A 22,875-nucleotide genomic window follows, 5' to 3' on the forward strand; every position below is an offset into this window, starting at 1 on the left:
CCACACACACTGACTTTCACTGGGTACAGTTCCACACACACTGACTTTCACTGGGTACAGTTTTACACACACTGACTTTCACTGGGTAGAGTTCTACACACACTGACTTTCACTGGGTAGAGTTCTACACACGCTGACTTTCATTGGGTACATTTTCACACACACTGACTTTCACTGGGTACAGTTCCACACACACTGACTTTCATTGGGTACAGTTCTACACACACTGACTTTCACTGGGTACATTTCCATAGACACTGACTTTCACTGGGTACAATTCTACACACACTGACTCTCACTGCCATATAGTTTCACATACACTGTCTCTCACTGGGCTACACAGTTTCACAAACACTGACTTCACTGGGCTATACAGTTCCACAAACACTGACTCTCAGTGACATACAGTTCCACAAACACTGACTCTCACTGGGCTATACAGCTCCACAAGCAAGGAGTCTCACTAGGCCATACAGTTCCACAAACACTGACTCTCACTGGGCTATACAGTTCCACAAGCACTAACTCTCACTGGGCGAGACAGTTCCACAAATACTGACTCTCACTGGGATTCAGTTCCACACTAGGCTGTACAGTTCCAAAAACAGTGAGTCTCACTGGGCTATATAGTTCCACAGATACTGACTCTCAGTGATATACAGTTCCACAAACACTGACTCTCATTGGCGTTCAGTTCCACAAACACTGACTCTCAGTGATATACAGTTTCACAGAAATTGACTCTCACTGAACTATAGTTCCACAGACACTGAGGCTCAGAGTTTTGCCACAACACAAAGTCTTCCATCGTGGCAAAAATCCCAGAAATGGCTGGGAATTCTAAGTCCCAACCCTGGACCTGGCATGTTCCATTTTCGCCGAGATGGGATGAGAGTCCAGTCGGGGTTTACAGGGGTAGCTGGCCATTTAAATCATCAGCTGCCTCCACTGAAATGGGGTTTTGGTAGGCCAGGAGTGTGAGACCCAGAGTGTGCAGATTAGTCCAGGAAAGTGGAGGTCTGAACTTGGTGGAATTGTTTGGATAGCCAGGGTACCTCTTTGGATCTGGTCCCAGGACAACTTTGGAGGAGTTAAGTCACCCTTTGACAGAAGTAAAGCACTTTTGGGAGAGGTAAGACACCCTTTGGGGGAGGTAAGGCAACCTTTGGAATTGTTAAAAGTAAACGTGTTTGTACACAAAAAGTGCATAAACTCATTGGAATTGTCAAACTGTCAAGGAACTTTCAAGCTGTTAAAGAGCTGTCAAGCTGTCAAAGAACAGTCAAGGGACTGTCAAGCTGTCAAGGAACTGTCAAAGTGGTCAAAGGAACGTCAAAGGATACTGGGAGAGTTGGCATGAAGAGGATAAGGGAAAAAGGTGGTAGGTGGGGGGCATGGGTTGGCATATGGGGTATGAGGGGCCATGGGGGGGTGGACAGGGGGCATGAGATGGCATAGGTTGGCATGGGTGAAGCATGGGGAGTGCGTGTGGATGGGGATTGAAGAGGTTGAGGTCTGTTTTTGTTTTATTCCTTTTAAATTTAATTCAACATAGTGCCAGAGTACAGAGACAGAGTACAGAGGGTCTGAAAGAGCAGAATGCTTTATCACAAGCTGTTATGGGTCATATACTTTTTGCCTCTAGTTCGTTCATGTATCATGTCTAAACTGTTGTTCCTTAATAAACTTAATAAACCATCTTAAAATTATTTATGACTAGTTGACTGCCTATTTAGGTATCTCTGGCCCTGAACCCCCAAAATCTTACATAGGTACAGTTCCACAGACACTGACTCTCACTGGGTACAGTTCCACAGACACTGGCTCTCACTGGGTACAGTTCCACAGACACTGGCTATCACTGGGTACAGTTCCACAGACACTGACTCTCACTGGGTACAGTTCCACAGACACTGGCGCTTACTGGGTATCTTTACACACACACTAACTCTCACTGGGTACAGTTCCACAGACAGTGTACAGGGTTTTTCAGATAGCGGGATTTCCCATCCTGCCTCCTGAAGATTCAGAGGGGAATGCATCATTGCCAATAGTGGCTGCTCCACAGCAATTTTATGCTGTGAGGAACATTAATTGGCTGGAGATGGGACTTCCGCCCCACATTCAGGACTAAGTCCCACCTCAAAGAGTTGCTGAACAATCTGATTGGCCAGCGTCTCTGTAGTTCCAGCAGCACAAAAGGCAGCAGTGGCCAGGTGAGGAAAGGTGAGGGACAAGCAGTCCCGAGAATCTAAGTCCAGGGAGTTCAGGACCAGGTAAGTGTGGAGTGTCTCAGGGTGGAGAGGGGAGGCGAGGTTGATGGGAGGAGGGGTGAGGGCAGAGAGGGAGTGGAGGACTTGGTGGAGAGGCCTGGAAGGCGGGGGTAGTGGTGCGGAGGGAGCACCCACACAGACAGACTTTATGGGGTGCAGCTGATGTTGAAAGGAGATTGTTGATGGAGGCACACCCCACTCTTACTGCCCAAGGCCTGAGCAGGGTGACTCTCCGAGCTTCTTCCATGCTCTTGAATTCCTCCCGTCTGCCTCAAAATTGAGGCTGGGCAGGAAATGCCCCTTAATTAGTCATTACTTGCCCACTTTAGGGCTTCAATTGTGCCAAGGGTGGGCCGGCCGGCCTAGGCTTCAACCTTCTCACTGTAGCACTGCGGACAGGTCAGGGTGGGCGGGGGGTAGATGGAAAGGCCATCCGAGGAGGTGGGGGAGGTAACATTCTATCCACTGACTCTCACTGGGGTATAGTTCCATAGGCACTGACTCTCACTGGGGTATAGTTCCATAGGCACTGACTCTCACTGGATTCAGATCCACATTCACTGACTGACTCAGGTACAATTCCATAGACACTGACTACCACTGGGGCACAGTTCCACAGACGCTGTCTCTCACTGGGTACAGTTCCACAGATACTGACTATCACTGGCTACAGTTCCACAGATACTGACTCTCACTGGGTACAGATCCACAGACACTGACTCTCACTTGGTACAGATCCACAGACACTGACTCTCACTTGGTACAGATCCACAGACACTGACTCTCACTTGGTACAGATCCACAGACACTGACTCTCACTTGGTACAGATCCACAGACACTGATTCTCACTGGCTACAGATCCACAGACACTGACTCTCACTGGGTACAGTTCCATAGACACTGACTCGCTGGGTACAGTTCCACAGATGCTGACTCTCATTGAGGTACAGTTCCACAGGCACTGCCTCCCACTAGGTACAGTTCCATTGACATTCAGGCCCAGGTTTTTTGCAGAGTCAGAACAACTCAGGTGCCATTTAAAATTTGTGGGGGGGACCCAATTCTGGGTTTCCTGCCTCCATTCCCAGTGCCCCCAATTTTCACTGGCGTGGGATAAGGTTGTGGTTAGTCAGTCCAGGTGCTGTATTCTGAGCCTGGCCAGCTCCATTACAGGGGGAGGTATCTCCTAGCCTCCAGTTTTCGTGGAGTCAGACCAGCTTCTCTATGATCTCAGAGTGGGTGTGGGCCATAGCCCGGTTCTGGGGCCTTTTGAAAGGTAAGCTCAAAAGCTCTCACCCACACCCACCCCATCCCAACTCATGGCCCCTCACGTACTCGCCATGACACCTCCAGGCCCCCCTTCCATCCCCAACCTGCCTTTGCCCCCTATCCCTTAATGCCTTTGGTTAACAGAAATCTATCAAAGTTAGATTTAAAATGAACAATTTATCTAATACCACCTGCTGTTCGCCGTTGCCAATTCCAGATTTCTATCATCTTTTGCATGTCATAGCTTTCTTAACTTCATTCCTGAAAAGCCTGGCATAAACTTTCACAGAATCACAGAATCACACAGTGCAGAAGAGGCCCTTCGGCCCATCAAGTCTGCACCAACACATGAGAAACACCTGACCTACCTATCTAATCCCATTTACCAGCACTTGGCCCATAGCCTTGAATGTTATGACGTGCCAAGTCATATCCCCTAGGCCTCAACACAACCTTTCTTCAGCCACCTCCCCACTCCCCCCACAGACACGGGGAAAATAATAGGCTCACTTACGTTCTGCTTGGAGTTGCACACGATAGCCTAACTCCAAGGCCATGGTCTGCGAATCGACTGTATTCAGTATTTTGGCTGCGGTTGTACCCAGCAGGGCCCCACCATTCTCCAAGGCATAGTACGTCAACTCGGCTGGATTCTTAGGGCCAGGGAGACGTTTAATGCTGACCAGCTGGAGGAAAAACAAAAATAAGCCATCAATATAAGATAGTCACTGTTAAGTCCAATCACAAATTCAGGAGGAACTTCTTTAAAAAGAGAGTGGTTAGAATGTGGAACTCAATAACACATGGAGTAGTTGAGACAAATTGCAGAGGTGCATTCAATGAAAAATTGGATAAATGCATGAGTGAAGGAGGAATAGAAGGTCTTATTGAGACGGTGAGATGAAGAAGGGTAGGGGAGATGGAGCATAAACACCGGCCTGGACCAATTGAGCTGAATGGCCTGTTTCTGTGCTGTAAACACTTTATAATATTGTCTGAACCATTTTGATCATGTAGTGATGAAACAACTAATGATGCTATATATTGTGTGGGAGGTGGTGGCGTGTGATATTGTCACTGTACTAATAATCCAGGGAGACCTGGGGTAATGATCTGGGGACCTGGGTTCAAATCCCACCATGGCAAATGGTGAAATTTAAACTCAACTAAAATCTGGATTAAAACTCTAATGAAAACCATGTTATTAAAAAAAAAACATCTGGTTCATTTGGACTGAGGTGAGGATGATTGCCTTTGGCAGCATTTGACAGAGTGTGGAGCCCTAGCAAAACTGCAGTCAATGGGAATGAGGAGGGGGGAGAATTCTCTAGCACAAAGGAAGATGGTTATGATTGCTGGAGGTCAGTCATCTCAGCTCCAGTTCAGCACAGGAGTTCCTCAGGGTAGTGTCCTAGGACTAACCATCTTCAGCTGCTTCATCAAAGACCTTCCTTCAGAAGTAGGAATGTTTGCTGATGATTGCACAATGTTCAGCACCATTCGTGACTCCTCAGATACTGAAGCAGCCCATGTCCAGGTTTGGGCTGGCAAGTAACATTTGCGCCACATGTCCTGGGGGTTACCATCGACCAGAAACTGAACTGGACTAGCCATACAAATACTGTTGCTACTAAGAGCAGGTTCAGAGACCGACTAGGAATCCTGTGGTGAGTAACTCACCTCCTGACTCCCCAAAGGCACAAGTCAGGAGTGTGATGGAATACTCCCCACTTGCCTGCATGAGTGCAGCTTCAACAACACTCAAGAAGCTTGACACCGTCCAGGACAAAGCAGCCTATTTGAATGGCACCACATCCACAAACACTCACTCACTCCACCGCCAATGCAGAGTGGCAGCAGTGTGTTCGATCTATAAGATGCACTGAAGGAGCTCACCAAAGCACCTTCCAAACCCACGACCACTACCATCTAGAAGGACAAGGGCAGCAGACACATGGGAACACCATCACCTGGAAGTTCCCCTCCAAGTCACTTACCATCCTGGCTTGGAACGACATCGCCGTTCCTTCACTGTCGCGGGGTCAACATCCTGGAACTCCCTCCCTAGCAGCACTGTGGGTGGACTGCAGCGGTTCAAGAAGGCAGCTCACCACCACCTTCCCAAGGGCAGTTAGGGATGGGCAATGAACGCTGGCCTCAGTGAGAGTTAGTAATTGTAGAACTGTTACCCAGCCAGTGATGTACCCAGTGACGAACAAACAAAAAAAAAATCCTTATTTTCACAATTAGTCATTTTTATACACGCATAGATTTGAAGGTGGCAGAACAAATCAAAAAGGCAGTTAAAAAGGCATACAGAATCCTGGGCTTTTCTAAATAGAGTGCAAAAGCAAATAAGTTATGCTAAACCCTTATAAATCATCATTTCAGCTCCAGATGGTGTATTGTGTGCAACTCTGGGCACCACATTTTAGGAAGGATATGAAGGTCTTGGAAAGGGTGCTGAGAAATTTACTAGCATGTTGCCAAGGACGAGGGATTTCAGTTATGTGGAGATTGTTCTCTTTAGAGCAGAGAGGATTAAGGGGAGATTTAATAGGTATGTACAAAATCATTAATTATTTTGATAGAACAAGTTGGGAGAAACTGTTTCCTCTGGCAAGTGAGTTGGGAACCAGACGGCATAGAGTTAAGATAATCAGGAATAGAACTGGAGGGGAAAACATGGAGAGACGTTTTTCAGAAATCTGGAACACCGTGCTTGAAAAGGTGGTGGAAGGAGATTGCATTTGAAGTTTCAAAAGGCAATTGGACATGTACTTGAAGAGGATTAAGCATGGAAAAGGGATACAAAGGAAAATCACAAGCTTTGCATTTGTAAAGAAAAAGTGGCCAAGTTTCTCTCAGCAGGATGGAGGGTTGACAAGAATGAGCCTGTTTATTGGCGATGAAAGCTCTCAATGTTGGTGATTAATGATTATATAATGTGTCAAATCCGAAGAAGTGAAGTCATAAAATAAACCATAAATTTGATTGCCCTCTTCACAATAGTACACAGTGATAGCAACAGAGTTTCCCCCAATAAAAATAAATCATTCAGCCATGGAGTGGTGGTGGGATGGTGGTGGGATGGTGGTGGGGGGGGTGGGTGTTGGTTCTTCAATAAATGTCCTCAGGCTTGTGCCTGAACTAGGCCAGATCTACTGCCTGGCCCCAGAAGGTGTGAGTAGGAATTGGGGCAGCAGGAGGTCGCAGCCTGGCATCCATGAGATCAAACACCTCAGCAGTCAGTTAAGTGCTGAGGGGCGGGCGTGGGTTTCCTAGGCAATGCCACATTCCCTCAGTATTATTAGAGAGTGTCAGCCTAGGGTACATGTTCAAATCCTGGACTGGGGCTTCAGCCTTTGGCCTTCTGAGTCAGAGGAGAGACTGTTATCTTGTATGGGTTACCAGGGCCTGCACCCCATGATTAAAGAAAGACCAGGCTGCCTTTCAGTGGGTGTCCTGCCTGCCTGCTCAATTGAGCAGATCAATAATGGGACCAGGTAGGAAGGAAGTGGGATCACAGGGAAGCAAGTTGCTGCCTTTATTTTACCTGTACCCAAACCCAATTTTTCCCATGCCAGGATGGCATGGGGGATAAATGGGCCAGAGATCGCATCTCTCAGACTCTTGTTTCAGTTTCTTTCTTGTCAAATGCCAACTGCACTTACACTACCGTCTCTGGGCAGAATCATCCCAGATTTGCACAAAGTGCGGCGGCAGGCGGGAAAAAAGGCGTTTTACCCACCAGACGCAATGGCGGGTTTTGGTGCAGTGTCATCCCTTTCCCAGCGCATCCTGCCTCATTAACAATGCATTCACAGGAAACCCGCCAGGTCGCTGGCAGGCGGGATCGGATTTGCCCGCCACACAGTGACCTCAGCACTTCCTCACTCCAGGCACCATGTTTAAATGCCTACTTCATGTCTACTCTCCAGGACTGCTCCAGGCAACAGATGGTCCCGAAAGCAAAGAAAGTGGTAGCCCCCAAATTTAGCGATGCCTCTCTGGGACGTCTGATGGGCGCAGTGGAATGCCGCCACAATGTCCTCAACACCCACTCTGGCCACAGGAGATCCACCAGAGTCACCAGTCCAGCCTGGGAGGCGGTGGCAGCAATGGTCAGCACCACTGGAGCACAGAGGTCAGCCATCCAGTGTAGGAAGAGGATGAATGCTCTCACCCATTCCACCAGGGTAAGTCAACCACTTCGTCACTCTCAACTCACACACACACACACACACAAACTCATCACACATCCACAGGGATCTCACACCCTGAAAGGACACCACAAACTCTCACACCACCCTCACATCTCCATCAGGATCATTTCCTCTGGAGTCCACACCCTCATCCCATCCATGGCTCCACTCACCACACAACCAATCCGCACAGTGGCATGCATCCTGCTCACACACTCTCTATCTGTTTTCATGCAGAAGAACCTGGCTCACAACAGCAGGGAGAGGTCCCAGACCTAGGGTACAGTGGACCACATTAGGTCCCTCACTCACTTTCAGGAGTGAGCCATCGCGCTGACTGGTGAGGATGTGGACTGTGTCTGCAGTGATTGTGAGGTTGGCGGCAAGCACCCACGTGAGGATCCTGTACCACACCATACCAATCTCATCGCAACTGAGTGCTCTCTCTCTCCTGTTATTGACTCTGCTGCCATGCACCAATTATCTCAACTTTGGTTCACAGGGAGCTCTGCCAAGTACCTGAAGCCCTCAGCCAGCCAAACCCTTAGCACCATCCAAGTCCTCACTTCCAGCCAAGAGATCACCTCCTCCATTGAAGAGCTGGAAATAAGCAGCCTGGAAGACCTATCACAGGGCTTACCGACACCGTCCACCAGCGCAGAGACGCACATCTTGGTGGGACCTAGGTCCAGAACAGGCTCAGGTTCACAATCTGGTGGTCACCACGCAGACAGGTGTCCACAGCAGGAGGAGGCAAGTTCAATTGAGCTACCTGGCACTTGGATGACTGCTGGGGAAGAGGCATCTGTGAGGTCCAAATCAGAAGATAAGCCTCTGGATTTGGTCTTCCAACTCATCGTGGAGAGTCAGCAGAAGGCGGGCGAACGTCACGCAGAGCTGTTGGAAGCCCTCAGCAGAGTGGAACGTGAGTCAGAGGAATGTGTCCGTCTCCTCCCTAATGAAGTGGTGCCCATATGTGCATGTATGGAGGCCTCCATGGGAAGGATGGTGGACACCATGGAGACCCTGATCCAGCAGAACGCAGAATGCGTACAGGCCTGCACTCCATTGATATAGCCATGGGTGAGTTCTTGCAGTGGCAACGCAAGAGGGAAATGGGGCACCTCAATGTCCCTCCAGGTGCTCCTTCCCTCAAGGGGTCAGGCCGGGGCCCTCATCACTTGAAGGGAAAAGTGGCAGCTGGACACCCTGGGATCATCCACTCAGAAATTTCAGAGGCTGCCCTCTCCCTCCAAGTCCCCTTTGCCTTTGATCCCCTCAACCTCGCCCTCTGTCACCGCAGAGGGAGCAGCTGGCCCACAGGAGGGCAGCCAAAGCAAGCTGCGGCCCTCAAGGCCTCGGCTCACTAGAGGACGCATGCTGAAGTCATCAGAGGCGAAAAGGCCAATCATTACACAGGCTGTCTCCACCCCTGCTGCGGATGTCAGGGCAGCACCTAGAAGAAGTGGAAGGCCTAGAGAAGTTAAGAAATTCTGATCACAAGTGATTGCACAGGTGAACACATTTCATCACTTTATAATCTGAAAACATATTCACTTTCACTAAATAATGTGTAATGTTGTCTTTCAGCTTCATGTGCAGGCTTCACAAGTCCTCCCACTGCATCCCACACCCCCCCCTGTACCCCCACCCACTAGTAGTTCATCTGCACATAGCCGGATCACGGGTGATTCTGGGGGGTAGAAGTGTGTGTGTGTGTGTGTGGCAGAGCCTTTGGGTGCCTCATGTGAGCACGCTCCCACATACGCGGAGCCTTCATCCATCTCACTGTCCCGAGCACTTTCAATGCTGCCTGCCAGGGTTCTCTTTCTGTTGTCCATCGGAGCTGACCTGTATCTCCGCCCACCCACTGATCTCACTCCCATGCAGCACCTGTGCCTGTCCAATACGAGGCTTCGCTCACTTTCGATTTCGACAATGATGGTCGTAGTCCGATTTTTGCTCAACTCCCCCATCCCTTCCCCTCCCCCAGTCACTCATGTCCTTTCCCCCATGATTGTTGACACCCTGCCATCGCCTTCCACCTCCACACCGTCGCCTACCAACCAGAACCCTTTCCTTTCCAGGGTGTCCAGGTGAACATACACATTCCCTACCTTCCTGAGAACCCCACCCCCACCCACAATTGCCTCCCTGACCTCCTTCTTCCCACCCACAGGATCTGTGTCTGCCTCCAAGTCCCCACCAACCTCCCTCACTGTCCCTTCTACAGATACCGATGCACCCTCACCCTCCCGCTACCTCTGCCCCCTCTCATACTCATCTTTCCCTCCTACAACGGCCACCCTCAGTTCACTCCCCAGGAGGCAGTCATTGACTCCACAGACCCCTCGCTTGCACATTCACCTGGACATCCCACCCACTTTCTCCCTCTTCCGCCCTTACTCCCTCTGCCAACCTTACTCCCTCCTCCACCCTACTTCTTCTCACCCCCACCAGACACCATTCTTCCCCCTGGACTCCTACCTCCCTCTGAACTCCTTCCTGCCCCCGGACGCCTACTCCTCCCCCTCCGATCTTCTTCCTCGCCCCGGATTCCTCCCACCCTGTACTCCTTCCTCTCCAACCCAGACCACTTTCCCCCCTGAACTCCTTCCTCCCCCTGGGCACCTGCCTCCCCCTGAACTCCTTCCCCACTCTGAACTCCTTCCCCCCTCTGAACTCCTTCCTCCCCTCCGAACTCCTTCCCCCCCTCCGAACTTCCTTCCCCCTCCAAACTCCTTCCCCCCTCCAAACTCCTTCCCCCCTCCAAACTCCTTCCCCCCTCCAAACTCCTTCCCCCGCAAACTCTTTCACCTCCCCAAACTCCTTCTCTTACACCTTCCACCCCACCTAAGACCTACCTCCCCAATTGCTGTATTCTCCCCGCTATAATCTCCTCCCCCAATATTCCCTCGTTCCCCCCTCCTACACCCTCACTGACACTTTTTTCCCGCCTGACAACTTCATCCCCCCGCAACCTCACGCCCTGACACTTCGTGCCCCCTTCCCAACCTCACCCCACCGGAACACCTTCATTCCCCCACTCCCAACCTCACTAACCACCCCCCCCCACCCACCCTCCTCTCCCACTCACAGCTGGACTTTCCTCTCCCCCTTGATAATCATCTGTAGCAGCCCATGGCCAAGTCCATGACGTTTCAAAGCGGACTGAGACATCAATGGAAACCTCCCACCTTCCGAGAGCTGCTTTGACATGTACACGAGGATCCACCCAGCATGCGATGCATGAGTTCCTCCAGGGTCCGTTAGCTGTGGGGCTCCAGTATTTCCTGCTCCTCGGATATCCACGGCCTGAGCAAGGTTTTAATGGTAAGTCCTGATTTCTGCACGTCACACTTGTCCAGACGTGTTCTGGACCAGTGTGTTTTCCCATCGGTGTAACGGTAAATCTGGCGTGGGGGCACAATTCCAGTCGGGCCTTACCAGTCAGGCTCACACCAGCCTCCAGCAGGATTAGTGTTCTGCCATGGCGGACACCATCAGATGATCCCGCTGTGCTTTCACATCGGTGAGAAACTAATTTTTGACTTTCTCACTGTATTGTCCCCCGCCCAACCCCCCCTCTCACCACCCCCCCCCTCCACCCAACTCGCTTTGTGGGAGGTGATGGCATTGTGGTACTGTCACTGGACTAGTAATCCAGGGGCCCAGGGTAATGCTCTCGGTTTGAATCCCACCACGGCAGATGGTGGAATTTGAATTCAATAAAAATCTGGAATTAAAATTCTAATGATGACCACGAAACCACTGTCGGTGGTTGTAAAAGCCCATCTGGTTTACTAATGTTCTTTAGGGAAGGAAATCTGCTGTCCTTACCTGGTCTGGCCTACATGTGACTCCAGGCCCACAGCAATGTGGTTGACACTTAAATGCCCTCTGAACAAGGGCAATTAGGGACGGGCAATAAATGCTGGCCTAGCCAGCAACGCCCTCATCCCATGAACAAATAAAAAAAACGATGCCCAACGCCAACAGGGCTGGAAAATCCTGGCCTCTGGCACTAAAAGAGTCAGTCTGTTCAGCGGTAGAACTCTCAGCTCTGAGTTTGAAGGTCATGGGTTTACATACAGTGCAAAATCTAAGTCCATACATTTACCTAATGCTCAGTTAAAATACTGAGGTTGTGCATGTAAAAGACCCCACAGTGATATTTGACATTATTGTTCCTGTGTCCCAGCATATATTCCTCGGCCACCACCACAACAGAGTAACAAATCATTTATCTCACTGACCTTAATGTACCCTTAAGTAGTGCTAGGCATGGCTCAGTTAGTAGCACTCTCTGAGCCTCTGAGTCTTAAGGCTGTGGCTTCAAGTTCCATTTCAGAGACTTGTGCATAAAACCTAGGAGGACACTCCACTGCAGTATTGAGGAAGTGCTGCACTGTCGGAGATGCTTTCTTTCAGATGAGAAGTTAAGCCAATCTGTGTCTGCCTTCTGAGGTGGGTGCACAAGATCCCACTCTGCTATTTCAAAGTTCAGGGGTAGTGTCTTGAGCAATATTAATCCCTCATCCAGCATCACTGAAACAGATTATTGCAATATCACGTTGCTGTTTGTGGAAACTGTGAACAGGTTAGTTGCAGTGTTTCCTATATTCAAACAGTGACTACCCTTCAAACGTATTTCGTTGGCTATACAGCACTTTGGGATGTCCTGAGGTTGCGGAAGGTGTTATATAAATGCAAGTCTTCCTTTCCCTATGTGACCCTGTTGTGTGCAAACTGGCTACTACATCGATCCACAAATCAACCGTTCTTTAAAAGTAATTCATTGGCTATAAGACATGTTTGGGTCAACAAAGGTCACCAATAAATCTCACTAAAAAGAATTGATTTTGTCTGACCTGTACAGTATAGGTGCCGACTGTAGAAGCACGTTTAAACCTTCGCCCTTGTTGCTGAGCTGCCATGAACAGGTTCGCTAACCGCTGTTCCATCAGGCTTGCAAAGCGTTGATACTGTTCACCCAGTGAGGTGTTGTCAACGCCCAGGATAACTGTTTGAAACAGGAGGCAGAGCATATTACGAAGCAGTAATTATGGGTCAGCCACATAGCTACTATTCAATTGTCACCATTTTCTTCCTTTTCTAAGCACACGTGACGAAGGCTGAAGAGATTCCGAATCCTGGGACCGCGCAGTCGGTGTGCTGCGTTTCCCCATTTGTTGGGTCAGAATTCCCCACCTCCTTTTCAGGGTATTAATCACTGTATGCGGGGGAATATTTTCTGATCAGTGCTGTTCTGGTACACTAAGCAAGCTGGTGCCATAAATGTTAGGGAACAGGAGGAGGCTGTCCATCCCATTGTGTCTGTGCTGGCTCTCTGAAAGGGCTAACCTCTTAGTCCCATTTCCACACGCTTCCCCCATAGGCATTTCTGTATTCATCCGCTTCCCTTTTAAAATCTATTACGGATTCAGCTTCCTGTTTCTGGATGGATGTTCCCACACTCTGTGTAAAAAAATAAACATATTCTCCTTTGTTCTACTTCTGGTTACCGACTCTCCAAAAATTGGAAACAGATTTTTTTAATCTTCTTTGTTCTCAAGGAGAGCGCTCCGATTTCCCTAGTCTCTTTTCGTAAGTAGAAGAATCTCACCCTGTTACCAGTTTCGTGAATCTCACCATAACCTTTACGTGGAGTCATAGAGCGGAGTTTTATGCCCTCCTCTGTGGGGGGTTTGGCGGTGGGATGGGGGTTGGCGGGGGGGGGGATTTTTAATCAGGCACAATGGTCCCAGGTGGGGTCCTTGCTGCCTTCCCATCGCTGCCCCAGTTAAGTCTGCGACAGGAAGGCCCGTGGATGGCCTTCCCACCCTGCCCCCAATTAATGCCCATTTAAGGGCCTCACCCCCTCACCCACAACTGCTTTCCTGCCATCATTCACCTGTGGCCTGGGATCCAGCAACAATCCTAGTCCTCGGGTGGGTGTCATATCGGCAGCAGCCACCGCCTCCCCCATGGTGCTTCCGTTCAATGGAGCTGCCGGCCAATCTCACAGGGCAGGACTTCCACACCCATGGTCTTATCCCAGCCAGGGAAGGCCCTCCTCTGTCCACTTATGCGCCTGAGTGGTATTTAATTTGGTGGGCCTTCCTTGAAAGCAGCAACATGGGCCTCCCACGGGCTCTCCAGCCGGTGGGAAAGAGCCCGATCACCTCCATTAAATCAGAGGCTTTGACAGAGCAAGTTGTGAGACACTGTTTCCCAGTCAGGAGAAACTGAGTGGATCAATAGCCAGAGATCATAAATTTAAAATAATTAGCAAAAGAACTAGATGGGAAATTAGGCAAAATGTTTCCACACAGAGGGTTGTTATGATCTGGAACACACTACCTGAAAAGGTGTCGAAATCAGATTCTATAGTTAATTTCAAAAAGGCAAACATGTCATCCAAGAGGACTAATTTGTTGGGTTATGGGGAGAAAGATGGGATATGGGACTAAATCGGTCAGCTCCTTCAACAACTCAATATGAGGGGACAAATGGCCACCAGTCTAACGGTGGTATCTTGTGAGGCTTATAAGTGCAGGAAACATGGTAGGTGGGATTACTTAATTAGGCAACACCCGAAGTTTCGATTTCCCGACAGCAGGTTGAGTGGTAGAGATTAAGTCAGTGGCATGGCAGTGGGCTCCATGCTGTCTTGTGGTAGGTTCCTACTTGTAATACAGTTGCATGCCATGAACACTCATTATATTAAAACTTTCTGTAATTACGTCCGACCTTCAAGATTAAGTCAGAGGCACACGTGAATCTCGTGGTACTCGCCATGTGCATTAAAAGCTGGCCTGCAACAGCTGGCTTTGTGCAGCTGTGCCTGACATGAGTGGTTTTCATGTTGATCTCTGCGGCACCAGGGAGGGGAGCAGGAGAATGGCAGCTTGCATGGAGGCTCAGGAACACCGGGGCGCGTCGGGGGTGAACGGCAGGTTGGGGGTGTGAGGAGCGGGGTCGGAGGCATGGAGGAGTAGAAGAGGGATCCAAGGGAGGACAGAAGGTGGAGTCGGTCTCTGTCTAGTCTCAGACATGTTGGACGGGATTTTCTGCACCCGCCCGCCGCTGGGATCTTCCGGTCCCCCCGCAAGTCAATGGACTTCTGGCTGGGGCGCTGCCTCGCCCACATCAGGGCTGGAAAATCCCGGCCTTTGTATGTAATGGGGGGTGGTGAGTGACAGTTATTCAGAGTGATGAGGTGAGAAGTTTGAGGAGGGGTGAGGGTCATGATCTGCTGAACTGAAAAAAATAACAAGCTTTCTGAAGCAATGGAGCTTGACAGCAAAATTGTAGCCATAATACAGAGCCTCCCTGTTTGCCCAAGAGGCTCTTTAGTAGCCCGCCCATATCTGCTGCACTGTCAGCTGCTGCCAGTATCACCAATGGAAAGCTTCCCCCAATGCATGATCGTACATGTCTCCCATGCCCACCATTGCCACTTTAAATTTTAATTAGAATTGCATTGAGAGCAGAAGTACCGTCCACTTCCGGTTCTAGCGCTGGGAATGGGACGCCACAGATACGATACCGCCTTTTGAGTCTATGAAGGGCACAAAGCATTTGTAACAAAACAGCACTGGTGGGTAAAAATATCCCCGGCTAAATGCATAGCCATTAAGGCATTGGAGATGCTGTCCAAAGGTTGCGAGTTCAAATCCTGCCTTGGAAAAATATGAAATTAAATTCAATAAATCTGGTACTTTGTGGGCTGGCCTCAGGAAAGCTCTTGGATTCTTGTCAATACCTGCTCAGTTCACTAAGGAAAGCTGCTCCCCCCGGCTAGTCTGACAGACACTTGACTCCGGTCCTACCCTAAGGATTCAACTTTGACTACCCTTTGAAAACACCCTAGCAAACCGCTTATAAAAACAAGCAATATGTTGAAGATGCTGCACCTGCCACTGAGGAAAGCGAAATAAATATTGGCCTTGCCAACATCACTTCCATTTTAAGAATAGGGTATGGTAACATAACGCTTATATTACTGGATGGTCCACAGGCATGAGCTCAAATCCCACAATGACAGCTAGGGTATTTAATTAAATAAATCTGTAATTAAAAAGCTGATATCAATAATGGTGACCAAGGAACGACTGGATGGTCCTAAAAACCCATCTGGTTCATAATGTCCTTCAGGGAAGGAAGCCTGCCTCCCTTACCTGGGCTGGGCTTATATGTGACTCCAGACCCAGAGTAATGTGGTTGACTCTCAAATAGTCTATCAAACCCCTCAACTGTGTTGAAGAAGGCACCTCAGTACCAGGGATGGGCAGTAGTTGGCCTTACTACCAATGCCCAGCTCCCACAAATAGATAAACAAAAATTGAGAAGATCGTTTTCATCATTCTCTATAAATCTTCAGCAACTCTAAAAAATAACCTGAATTAGACAATTCACTCAATAGATTCTACAATGCAGGCTGCCCCTGAGGGATACTGGCCTAAATACTCCTTCATATCTCTTATGGAAAACAGGCAAACCTTTTCTCAACAAGAAAAAAATATCCCCTTTGACACTAAGTCGCTAAGGATTCTAAATTTAGGTTCTGGATTATTTGTACCTGACTAGAAACCACTAATAAATGGCCTTCAAGACAATGAAAACCCCTCCAGTGTGTTTTTACGAAGGTAGAAAACAACATTAGTGGAAATAAGAATCATTGCAGTTAGCTCCTTGCCATGATGAAAGCATCAATAGTAGAATAACAACAATAATTTAGACAATCCCAATGGATGTTTATACAGAGGTAATTCGTGTGACGTGATTAACAAACCTGTAACAACCCAGGATTTCTCAGTCGCTAGTGAGGTATCAAGATTTTCGTATTCCAAAGCTAGAAAAGGAAGGAATCCAAAATGAAATTTGCTTTAGGAGTGAAATCTGTGTACTTGAAATCCTTATCAAAGAACTACTTTAAAAAACTGCTCAGACAAAAATTAAGCATATCCATTTGAATACGGAAGGCAGAGAGAACCTAGCTGGTCAGGTTCTTTTGATAAGGAGATTAAGAAGCAATCGGGCTTCACTGGTAGAAACATCGATGGGTAAGAAAACTGACTGCCAATTCTCTAGAAACTCATTCTCTAGACTCAACTATTCCAATCTTTTCCTGGCTGGCCTCCCACTTTGCACCCTCTGTAAACTTGAGCTAGTCCAAAATTCTGCTACACAAATCCTAAAGTGCACTAATTACCATTCATTCATTACCTCTCTGCTCACTGACTTACAGCTGTTCCTGTTCCGGCAAGGCCTCTATTTTAAAATTCTTCGTCTTCTTTCATGCCTGTCATTGGCCTCGCCCCTCCCTTTCTCTGTAACCTCTTCCACACTACAAGCCTTAAGGATCTCCACATTCCTCTTAAGCGGGCCTCTTGCGCAACCCATGATTTCATTCACACCATCATTGGTGGCCATGCCTTCAGCAACCTGGACCCTAAGCTCAGGAATTCTCACTGCCTCTCTCCATCTCTTTCTTCCTTTAAAACAATCTTTAATGCTACCTCTTTGACCTAAGTTTTGATCACCTGTTCTAATGTCTCCTTCTGTGGCTTGTTATCAAATTTTATTTGATAACTTTCCTGTAATGCGCTTGGGATGTTTTACTGCATTAAAGGTGCCATATAATTGCAAGTTGTTGTTGCTTTGCACTACTTGTATTGAGCACTTTCACTGCCACTAAATTTAAATGATTAACACCTAGGGGGAGAATTATCCCCATGTTGGGTGGGCCGGTCGGGCGCTGAGCTGACCGCCGCCCACGATCGGCTCCGCGCCGCCATTTTACACAGGCGGGCCAATTAAGGCCTACCCAGCATGAAGCGTGGCTCCCAATGACAACAGGAGTGGGCGAGCGGCGGTGGGAGTGCAATGACCACCGGGTCCAATGGCGACCCGGCAGCCTGTTTAAATGAAGCGCTAGCAGCCTTGCAAAGGCTGTTCATCATGGCCAGTAGAAGGGCTCACCAGAGCGCTGCTGGAGAGCAGGCCAGGCCGGAGGGTAGGGCAGCAGGGCGCTCTGCCCCTCAGTTTTCTGAAGAGTGCCTAGCTGCCCTCCTGGAGGAGGTGGCAGCATGGCGGAAGGTCCTCGTTCCTAGGGACGGGAGGCGGAGGCCCCCCACCACCTGACCATACGTGCCTGGGAGGAGGTGGCCTAGAGTGTCAGCTCCCATGACGTGGTGCAACGCAGGTGGGTCCAGTGCCGCAAGAGATTCAATGACCTCTTGCACTTGGGAAAGGTGAGGTCGCTTAATATAGCCGGTAGCCTTTCCCCCCCAAGGGCCCCCCCCCACCAACTCTGAGTGCAGTTACAGCTTTGAATCCTTCATGGCATGTTTCCCTCGCTGGGTGGGCCAGCAGATATTGCCCATGCCTAGTTCACCCTGAGAGGGTAGTGCTGAGATGCACCCGCAGCATGTGTGGCACTGACACCCAGAGTACCATTTTGGGGGCTACCTCAAGGATCTGCACCTAGGCAGAGTGCTGGAACTGCGAAATATGTCAAAGTCAGGGTGCTAACATGCTGGGAGGGGAGCTTCCAGGTGGCGGGGCACCAATCCATCTGCTAGCCTTGGCGTTCCATGTGCTCGTGCCTCCTTGCTTTGCAAGGTTAGACCGTGTGGTGCCAAATGTGATGGAGGCAGCATGTGGGCAAGGGGGGATCAGCCCTGGCTTCTTTGTGTGAGTGTGTGGCAGCTGCGGGGTTACAAAGCACTGGAGTCCTGCAATGTCCCACTCTGGTTGGGGTGGCAGGGATGCGATGGGAATCCAGGTGCAGGCTGGACTAATCAATGCTCTTCTCTCCTTTTCAGGAGAAGATTGCACAAAATGTCGCCGAGTGAATGTGGACTGGCGGAGGCCAGGCCCAGTTGGCCATAATCACCAGATACGAGCAGGAGGCGATGGATCTGGAGAGACGCCATGTGGCCAGGTCCACTGATGGCAGTGAGGCTGGGGTGCCAGGGGGAGTTATGATTGCTGAGCGCTAAGGCCACCATGTGTGTCCCAGCAGCCATGGCACTGCTGAATGCTCAGTGATTGAAAATTGCAACATGGGCTGACCATTGCTTATGGAAGGATGAGTGCATAATGATCCGGGGGACCAGCATGCACATTGACATTGTCTCCACTTTAACTAATCAAATATCCTTGTTCTGCCTTTCAGCATCACCGGAGCAGGGCCGGGAGGAGGAGGCAGAGGGGCCCCCTCTCAACCTGAGGCCCCTGAACAATTGGACTCACCAGCGTCACAACATCTCTGCCAGGCAGGCGCCAGCGCAGATACTAGCACCTCGGTGGGAATTAGATCATCGGCGAGTGTCCCAGGGCACGGCAGTGAGGGAACTTCACACTCGCTTGAGGTGCGGGCGGAAACAGAGAGTGCCCATGGCGGCGGCAGTCGGAAGACCACTGGGGACCAGGAACATGCTCGGTCAGTGGCTGATGATGAGCCTCTGGAGTTGTCCCTGAGGCAGCAGATGCTGGAAGTTCAGCACAGTATGCTGGAGGATCTGGTGGAGATACATGAGGCTATGCGTGGCATGGTGCCCGTGCTGGAGGAGTCCACGCGGAGCATCACCAATGCGGTGAGCCTCATGGCCGAGCGCCATGCTTCCTCCATGGAGAGAGTGGTGGCTCTCGTGGAGAGACTCCTGCAGGAGAACAAACAGGGCTTTATGGGGTTGCGCTCAGGCCTGCAAGCCCTCACAGTGGCATTGACCTCAGCTGGTCAGTGCCAGTGTGGGGGATGGTTTGGGCACCAAATATCCCAGCTCGGTGTCCATCCATCAACGGTGAGCAGGGAGGTCCGAATTGACCTCACGTCGGCGCAGCAGCTGCCTGTTGTCGCTGTGGGCTCCTCTCAGGGCGCTTCGGATGAGGGCAGTAGCTCCTCCGCCCCCCCTGCCAGTGACCGTGGGATCCGATGAGGCTGCGGTGACAGGGAAGATGCCAGCAGTGGAATTGGCAGCTCCCTCCCACACGGGGCCATCAAAGGTTCCATGGGCCAGAGGACGGCCACCAAGGTCATCGAGGCCAACAGGGCAGCACAGTGAGCAGGCTGTCTCAGATGCCAATGCCAGAAAGGTGGGAGCACCTAGACGTGGCTCCCGCAAGCGTAAACTTAAGGCACATTAGGCACACCACGGGTTTATCATTGGTGGTTTAATGTTGCCCCGTTATTATTCATGACCACTTGGTATGATGCACAACACCTTGGTAATTTTTTTTTGTACTTCATTTTGTAAAGTCATTAAATTTTGATGTGTGAGCATAGCTCAGGGTGATTCCTTACTTCTGCAGGTGGACAGGAACCCATGATGTTATGAGTGAGTTGTTTGACATTGAGCTTTGTTGACAAGGCCCATTAATGTTCCTACCCAGGCAGATTTTGCACTCAGGTATCGAGTATGGAGCCTGCAGCCCTGGCGTGTTTTGAAGGTCCATCTGTGGTGTGCTAACTGAAGGTTCATTGGATTAAAGCCTTCCGGGTGTCCCTGCCTCCCTGGAGTATGCCCAGGTCAGCGTCTACCCCCTCAGCGATCTCCTGTGCATGCTCATCCTCGGACTCACTGCTGGACTCATCATGTCCACTGCGTCGTCCCTTTCTAGCACAAGATTGCGGAGAGCGCACACGATCTGAGGGGTACTGGAGTGCGCCCCCTGAATGGTCCAGGCATCGGAAGCGCATCTTGAGAAGAGCGATGGCTCTCTCCACCACAGCTCTTGTGGTGCCGTGGCTCCTATTGTACCGCTGCTCAGCTTCTGTTCTTGGATGGCGGAGAGGCGTCATGAGACACCTTCTGAGGGGATAGCCCTTGTCACCCAGCAGCCATCCATCCAGCCGGGCTGGAGCACTGAAGAGCCCCGGCACCTGGGAGTGTCTGAGGATGTAGGCGTCGTGGGAGCTGCCTGGGTACCTTGCACAGACTTGCAGAATCTGCATCCTGTGATCACACACTATCTGTACATCTGTTCATGCAGTGGAAGCCCTTCCTGTTGACGAAGGCACTGGGCTCATCTGCTAGCGCCTTGATGGCCACATGTGTACAGTCTATTGCACCCTGGACGTGGGGGATGCCAGCAATCGCTGCGAAGCCTCTGGCTCGCTCTGTCTGGCTGGCCTTGTCCCAGCGGTAGTGGATGAAAGTCAATGCCCGCCTGAACAGAGTGTCTATAACCTGCTTGACACAAGTGTGGACAGCTGATTAGGAGACTCCGCAAAGATCACCTACCAAACCCTGGAAAGAGTCAGAGGTGTAGAAGTTGAGGGCAGCAGTGACTTTCAGCACCACTGGCATGGGGTGCCCACCCACACAGTTGGCGCAGATCTCAGGTCCTATCATCTGACAGATGGAGGTGACTGTCTCCCTTGAGAGACAGAACCTCCTTTGGTACTGCACCTCAGACATATTGAGCTAGCTGCTTTGCCGCCTGTAAACCCTGGCAGCAGGATAGGGACATCTTCTGTGGCGTCTTCCACCTTGGACTACCTCTTGGCCCTGTGCCCCTTGAGCCTGTGCCTCTCCTCCCAAAGGTGGCTCCCCTGGAGGCTGAATGTGGATTCCTGGCCTCCTCCCCCTTCTAGCCCTCCCTTCCTCCTCAGAGGAGGTGCCTCCAGTGGATAGCACAACTCCCATTCCCAGGTTAAGGGAAGGCTTCCTGAAACCAGCAAGGCCCCAGAAATGATGTTTACTCAAGAGTCCTGACCTGAAGCCTGTTACTCCTGTCCAAGCAGCTGTGAAGAGTTTTGAAGTATTCCTGCTCACACAGGCAAGTATCAGTAACTTTAACAATTAAATGTCTCACAAATAACATTCGTGACCCCATTCACCCCTCTTATCCCGCTCATGGATGAGGTTTATACAAATGTCTCCTACCCACCTGCCCATTGCGCCCGTGCGACGTCCTGAAGATCGCACGGGCTGCGAAAAATGCCCGGCAATTGCTACCTCAAGGGTCTTAAGTGGATCATTAATTAATGGCGGGCGCGCATCGGAGAACATCGTGTGCCCACCCACCTAAATATCACAATGGCGCGCGGTGACGTTGGGAAACTCGCTGGCCCCCGCACCCTGATGAGAAAATTCTGGCCCTAGTTAAATACCGTCAAGGTCACGGTGATTATGATCTGCTGTTGTAGGTGCTAGGTTACATACATGAATTTGTAGGATATTTATTTATTACACATTCAAGCTGTTTTCAATTGCATTTTTGTTTAATATATCTACATACTTTACAGCGTACACTGTGTATATGTAACTGGATACACCACTAGCAGATATCCCATGGCACTGCACAGTTAGGTGGTGGGGGGTTGTTGCGAGGGGACCTGGTGTTTAAAGATCATGTTATGGAGAAAGCATTATTCTTCTAGTAGAATTATAAGGTGTGTACAACACAGATACAGGCCATTCACCCACCTGACCCATGCTGGTGTTTATGCTCCACACAAGCCTCCTCCCAACCTATCAGAATATCCCTCTATTCCTTCCTCTCTCATGTACTTTATCTAGATTCCCTTTAAATGCATCTAGTTGTTTGGTAGCACAGAACTTGAGCATTGATGAAAAAAGTTTTAAGCTTTTCACCTTGCACCCTGATCAGGGTCAAGCTGCCCGGTTTAAATTTCAAAACAATGCTTGGCAGTTAACTGTCAGTCACCATCAGTGGTGCATTCTCCATGACAATGTCACTTGCCAGCCAATCATCACCCTCTTCACATACAGTATAAATTGTTGTCTTCCCCTTATATTGGTATTCTTGCAAGTGTCCTGATGAGTGCAAGACAAAAAGCTTCGACATGTCTCTTTTCTCAGCAATACTTAAATGCATCTATGCTCTACTACTTGTGATGGCGAGTTCCACATTCTCATCACTCTCTGGGTTAAAAGGTTCCTCCTGAAATAAAAACAGAAAGAGCTGGAAAAACCCAGTGGGTCTGGCAGCATCTGTGGAGAGAGAAATAGAGTTAATGCTTTGAGTCCAATATGACTCTTCTTTGGTACTGTCTGGTCCCACCAAAGTCAATGGGCTTTTGGCTGCCTCGTCACATACACTGTGGCAAGACCCACCACACTAGGGCTGGAAAATCTAGGCCTCTGTTTCC

The 22,875-nt window shown here is 49.8% G+C and overlaps 1 protein-coding gene across 1 annotated transcript in view; it reads right to left on the reverse strand.

Moving 5' to 3' along the window:
• The window catches only part of kiaa1549la (KIAA1549-like a), a 241,453-nt gene that overhangs the window by 166,198 nt on the left and 52,380 nt on the right, over positions 1-22,875 (reverse strand). The window contains exons 6-8 of the mRNA XM_078547885.1: positions 16,546-16,605; positions 12,620-12,771; positions 4,058-4,229 (exon numbers count right to left, since the gene is read on the reverse strand). Coding sequence (XP_078404011.1) covers positions 4,058-4,229; positions 12,620-12,771; positions 16,546-16,605 — 384 coding nt within the window. The remainder of the gene's footprint in view (positions 1-4,057; positions 4,230-12,619; positions 12,772-16,545; positions 16,606-22,875) is intronic.

The sequence above is a fragment of the Cetorhinus maximus genome, chromosome 9 (assembly GCF_964194155.1).
Source record: "Cetorhinus maximus chromosome 9, sCetMax3.hap1.1, whole genome shotgun sequence".
Taxonomy (NCBI): domain Eukaryota; kingdom Metazoa; phylum Chordata; class Chondrichthyes; order Lamniformes; family Cetorhinidae; genus Cetorhinus; species Cetorhinus maximus.